This window comes from Cynara cardunculus, assembly GCF_001531365.2.
Source record: "Cynara cardunculus var. scolymus isolate 2C chromosome LG 3, CcrdV1, whole genome shotgun sequence".
Taxonomy (NCBI): domain Eukaryota; kingdom Viridiplantae; phylum Streptophyta; class Magnoliopsida; order Asterales; family Asteraceae; genus Cynara; species Cynara cardunculus.
Genome location: NC_037530.1, coordinates 28,611,129 through 28,617,826, shown reverse-complemented (window position 1 = coordinate 28,617,826; position 6,698 = coordinate 28,611,129). Strand labels below are relative to the sequence as shown.

At 34.3% G+C, this 6,698-nt stretch overlaps 1 protein-coding gene across 1 annotated transcript; it reads right to left on the bottom strand.

Annotated features, from left to right (window-relative positions):
• Positions 1-2,368: 2,368 nt before the first annotated feature.
• On the bottom strand, positions 2,369-4,134 carry LOC112509111. Its single transcript, XM_025113978.1, has 3 exons — positions 4,125-4,134; positions 2,448-2,956; positions 2,369-2,383 (listed from the first exon to the last, which is right to left on the bottom strand). The coding sequence occupies exons 1-3, from the start codon at positions 4,132-4,134 to the stop codon at positions 2,369-2,371; spliced, it is 534 nt and encodes a 177-aa protein (XP_024969746.1).
• Positions 4,135-6,698: the final 2,564 nt, after the last annotated feature.

The window sequence follows — 6,698 nt, the reverse complement described above, 5'->3', positions numbered from 1 at the left end:
TTTTTTTAATTTGCACACCATAGACTTCGGATCTCCTGACACAAAGTTTTCAGGTTGCACCATATAAATTGTATCATCAATGTTTCCATTGAGAAACGCTGTCTTTACATCCATCTGGTGTAACTCTAAATCCAAATGAGCTACAAGTGCCATAATTGTTCTAAAAGAGTCTTTCGATGAAACCGGAGAGAAAGTCTCTTTATAGTCAATGCCTTCCTTTTGAGTGAATCATTTTGTGACAAGACGAGCTTTATATCTTTCGATGTTACCTTTTGAATCCTTCTTGGTTTTAAATATCCATTTACAACCAATGGGTTTCACACCTTTTGGTAACTCGACAAGATCCCAAACATCATTGTCTTTCATGGATTTCAGCTCATCTTCCATGGCATTAATCCATTTTTGAGAATTCGAACTAGACAAGGCTTTTGCCAAGTTGATTGGGTCATCTTCCCTTATGCCTATTTCTTCATGTTCTTGAAGAAAAACGATATAATCATCCGTAATCGCACATCTTCTTTCTCTAGTGGATCTCCTTAACGGCACTTCTTGAGCTTGTTGAGTTTGTTCAACAGGTGGAGGAACTTCAGTGTTGTCTTGTTGTACAACAGGTGGAGGAACTTCAATGTTGTCTTGTATTAGAGGTACACCTACACTGATATCTTGAACTGGAGTTGTATCTTGAGCAATGATAGGTATAAAAACGTGATCATCACTAACAACAGTGTTAGGAATAAAAGCATCTTGAACTGGAGCTTCATCATCCTCAAAGACAACATTCCTTATCTTATCTTCCCCTCCAAACTCAACATCCTCAAGAAACCTTGCGTTTCCCGTCTCAAATAAGGATTTGGTAGTGGGATTGTAAAACTTAAAGCCCCGAGAGCGTTCTGCATATCCAACAAAATAGCAACTAATTGTTCTTGAGTCCAATTTCTTTTCAAGTGGTTTGTAATCCCTTGCCTCAGTTGGACATCCCCAAACATGTAAGTGCTTTAAACTAGGTTTCTTGCCAGCCCAAAGTTCATACGGGGTTTTAGTCACTGCTTTTGATGGAACCCGATTAAGGATGTAAACTGCAGTCTTTAGTGCCTCTCCCCAAAGTGATTCAGGTAAAGAAGTATGACTAATCATACTTCTGACCATGTTTTTAAGAGTTCGGTTTCGTTTTTTCCGCTACACCATTCATGCTAGGTTTACCTGGCATAGTGTACTGTGGGACAATTCCACACTCCTTTAGGAAGATGGCAAATGGTCCTGGACGTTGTTCTCCTGATCCGTCATATCTGCCGTAGTATTCACCACTGCGATCAGATTTGACAGCCTTAATTTTCTTGCCTAATTGTAACTCAACTTCGGCTTTGAAATCCTTAAATACGTCCAATGATTGAGACTTCTCATGTATCAAATATATGTATCCATATCTAGAGTAATCGTCTATGAATGTGATAAAATACCGTTGACCATTCCAAGAAGCTGCAGGGAACGGTCCGCATATATCGGTATCTATCAATTCTAAGGCGTTTGTAGCTCTATTAGAACCTAATTTCCTTGAGTTTGTTTGTTTCCCTTTTATACATTCAACACATACTTGAAAGTCGGTTAAATCTAAGGGATTAAGGATTCTTTCATCAACAAGCCTCTGAATTCTCTGTTTAGAGATATGTCCTAAAACGCTTGTGCCATAAGATGGCAGAATTCCCATTTAATTTTCGCTTAGTACCTTTAGCAACAGAGTACAAAATTTCATTATCTAAAGTAATAGTCTCAAGCATGTATAGTTTATCAATTAAAGAACCAGTGCCAACCAATTTCGAATTTAGATAGAAACCAACTTTATTGTTTCCAAAAGAACAATTATAACCAAATTTGTCCAAACATGAAACAGAAATCAAATTCCGTCTAAATGACGGTGCAACAAAAGTTTCAACTAAATCCAAATAAACACCAGTTTTTAATAAAATTCTAAAGGTCCCAATAGCTTGAACTCTAACTTTAGTGCCATCGCCCACATATATAAATTTTTCATTATCATTTGGCGGTCGGCTCCACATGCAGCCCTGCATAGACATACTTATGTGAGCAATAGCACCAGAATCTACCCAACAAGTATTCATATGTACAAAAGGTAAATTAACTTCAGAACAAACAAAAATGAGAGTCTTACCATGTTTCTCTCGCCAAGCAGCATACTTAGGACACTCTTTCTTCATGTGTTCTGCTTTCTTGCAAAAGTAGCAGGTGAATTCCTTATCCTGCTTCTTATGCATTTTCTGCTTTGGCCCTTTTTCTACAGTTTCCTTAGCTCTCTTCCTCTTCTTATCCTGAGAGGTTGATGCCAAGTGAGCACTCTCTATCTTATCTCGCTTTAGTCGTTCTTCCTCTTGCACAAGATGTGACATKAGCTCATTAAGAGTCCATTTATCCTTCTGAGTGTTATAACTCACCACAAATTGTCTGAATTGTGCAGGAAGTGATATGAGAATCAAGTGAACGAGCAAGTCTTCCGAAAGCTCTAACTTTAGTTCCTTGAGTTTCCCATTGAGATTAGACATTCCCATGATGTACTCCCTTATGTTCCCCTTTTCTTTATACCTCATGGTGACGAGTTTCATCAAAGTGTTACTCGCTTCCGCTTTTTCATTTTTAGCAAAAAATTGCTCAATTTCAGTGAGGAACTTTCTAGCATCAGTGCTCTCAGTGATAGAGCCCCTAAATCCGCTCGGAATAGAGCGTTTCATGATCATTAGACACATGCGATTAGAGCGATCCCACCTCTCAATTTTATCCGTATTTAGGTTTTCCACAGTGGAAATGGGTCGCTCAATCCGAAGTGCTTGGTCCAAATCCATGCAACCGAGAACAATTTCCACACTCTCTTTCCACATGGCATAATTCGTCCCAGTCAGAGTAGGAATACCAGCAATTTGAGCAGATACATTATTAGCATTAGCAACTATATATTAAACAAAACAAATAACGTGCTTAGCAACTATGTCATATCGGAGGAAAATACGTGCGTGAATGACATAAATTTTTTTTTGAAACATTGGTGGGCCCATTAACAAGATACCTAACACAACATCAATATTTAGTCTTTGGACTAAAATATTAACTTGTAAGTGGTACTTTCAACGTAGTAATCAAATATTGAAAATAAATCCTGTCAAACAATACCCTTCCTTTGGGCCGGTCATTGCTCACATGAAAAGTTTACAATAATCACATATTTATTACCACATGTATATTAATTATCCGGCCAAATAACAATTTTCCTTTGGGCCAATCATTATTCGCATAAATAACAAATATACTCATCTTTATACCTTAAAACAAATTAATTGTCACAACAGGGGTTACTTTGGCAACTATATTATGTCAATCAATTTATTTTAAAATACAAGACAATTAAGTGCAAACATAATAAAACAGTTTGGACCTTGATATAATTTTACTCCGTCGAAACTAATGTTTCAGACAATCTACACTTAATCTCAATGGGAAATATTATTTATTTCTTAATAGCCCAACTAACAAACAAAATCCTCCGAAAACCATAACATAATCTTTATTGAACGAAAGAAATTATCTTAAACAAAAAAAAATTCTTTTCCATTCACAACAACGAATAACAATAATAAAAATAACAATTGTCATGGTAGTAATCAGTTTAACCCAAAAAAAAGGTACGTTTATATGGATATCACAAAATATATATATATAAACAATTTATACAATATATGGCTGTAAAACTTGAGTTCTAGAGAAACGAAAAACGATAATAATCACGAATCTAAAGAACAATAAACGGCAGCAGAAATCTCAAACCATTGATATCCAAAAAAAATATCATCCATCGAAATTGTTTCACACGATTACTCTAATCCAAAAGTTTTTTTTATTTATTTATTATTCATTCGAATCATTGGCGACAGAATAAAAAAAAACTTTTTTTTAAATCCCCATAGCAAAACGATTCACCTTACGAAACAATTATACCACAAAAAAAAAACTAATTATTTCTAATAATTCAATGTGAAAACGTGGCTCTGATACCACTTGTTGGAAAGATGAAGATTATCACAATGAATTATTAAGAACATATCGAATAAGAATACACATACCCGTCTCCATTAGTTAGGCTTGAGTATGAAACGTAGATCCGAAATTATGCCTTTCCTCAACGCAAAATCCTTGATGTCCTTCCAATGGGGAGAGAATGAACGTATTGATTTTGGTGTGTGTGAACCATAACCCTAGCCGTCTTTATATAGGTTATAATTAGGGTTCCCATTAAACCCTAATTATAACCTAATGGGCTTCCTCTTATTAAGTCCATACCAAATTGGGTTCTAATGGGCTCTCTTTAATTAATCACATAATTAGCTCATTACTTAAATAGCGTAATATAATTATATAATAATATGTAAGCCCATAATTATTATTGGATTTATAAATAAATCCCAACAGATTTACTCTGAAAAGAGAGTCACTAGTTCAAGAATCTCACATGCCATCTTCTTCATTGTTGTCGCATAATCATTCAGAACTCCCCTACAAAAAAATCATGGCCGTTTACTAAACACTTATCCGGATAAGCACTTACCAAGTCACATTACGTTACCGGATGAATATGACAAGGACCAAAGATCTTATCCGGTAAGAACGAAGGCAACGACCAAGAGTCTTACTCGGTAAGTGATGGTGATGACTCTTACCACGGTTAGCGCTTACCGGATAAATTGTTGTATATGATGTCGTGTTGACTAAAATCTTATCCGACAAGCATGTGATAGTGTTGAATTTTATCGTTAAGCACTTACCGGATAAGTGTTTGGTAAACGGCCCCTAAATGAGTATATCACGTTTGGATTCATTGAAAAAGATTCGACCTTTTTTTGGCAGAGTTACTACTGGAAATTTTCTGGGTTTTCTTCAAACACAAAGAGATCTTTGGTAATCCGATTCGAGTTTGGCGTTGAGAAGAAGATACTCGATCCAACCCACATCTCCATTCCTACCGGTGCTTTTGTTTCCATAACCAAACGATCTTAAAGCTAGCGCTAATTTAAGCAAAACCGTTCTTTATACTTCCGTAAGAGGAAGTAGAAACATCGTTCTTAATCATCAGGTTGTGGTGGCGGTGTTGAACAAGAAGGTTGTGATGGTGGAAAAAAATGGAGATTGAAAACGATATATATGTGTGTGTATATATATAGGGGTGAATTCATTTGTTAACTTAAACATAATGTTAACTTCACGAACCATCTCATTCATTGATCTCTAAAATTTATTTGAGATCATTCATGACATAAAATTTAATTAATTGCACACAGAGGCAAGGCAACAAAAGTGAACAAAGTTTACAATAAGTATTTTGGGAAAATATTTTAATGATATTAGATTCAACTTGTTCACTCATGAACACATATTTAAATTCATACAAGTATTACATCAACAAACTTTTATGAACATGCTTATGTCAATTCATGTTTGAAAGATTACTCATGAGTGAACAAATGTTCATGGTTCATATGTACTCAAGGTTAATAATTCTTGATAAATGTATTCATGGTCCACCAATAAATATATTACTTTTAATGGAGATAGTGAGCTATTGTTATCGGTGAACACCTTAATGGACAATGATGTGGTTTGAGTGCATACTGAACATTAATCATTGTGTCAACAGTCAACAAACGATTTCTTTATGCCAGTTTAGTTATGCACATTTTACAACTATAAACATATTATGGCTCATGAACACATGCATTATTTCATTATAATGTTATGAAAACGTATTTTTATGAAATTGCTTAGTTATAATTGTCAATTATAAATATGTTTCAATCAAAAACAAAAAGAAAAATGACTAAAATCATGGAACATGAATCTCTTTGTAACAATCAATTAAATATGTTTCAATCAAGACCAAAAAAAAAATTACTAACATACTCTCAACATTAACTGCATAGAGAGATATGAACATTAAGTATAAAGACTTTTTTATTGGTTTATAGAGCTAGTATAGTTAACACTCATTCTGAGTTAACAAATGATCCTAGCAAGCTCTCTCTCTCTCTCTCTATACACACACATTATATTATAAAGCATTTGATAAGAACACTTAAAATCATTTTTTATGCATGAAATATTATTTATTGATGCATATTATTTAAAATTCAAGATTACAAGTAAACTGTGCGTAAATACATCTTATTAAAGCTTCATTTTTTAATTCGTGTAACTAACTCCAGATAAACATAATCGAAATGGTGTATAGTTTTTTTCTAAAGACATGATATTTGCTTATTTGAACAATACAATTGTTCCGGTTAATGACAACAAAGGTAAGCTAAGAAGGAAGACAAGACGAGCCTCTTCGATGAAAAAGAGAAAAGGTATAGACCATACACKTTTGATTACCAATCAATTATTGATTGATTTATGCACATAATGGCAACCAGAAAACTATACGTTTGCAACAATTTGGGAATAATATGGTAACATTGTTAAACATGTAACAAGCCATATCAAAAACAAAGTAGAGGCAAGGATGATAAATCTTTGGATGACACGTCTATAGTAAAGAAAGGAAGAAATAAAGTAAGGTTCTTCGTCTTTGGTGATAAAGGAAACAGGTATGCATAATGTGATAAATTACATATCAATAGGTGTAATGGATCAATACATCTAAA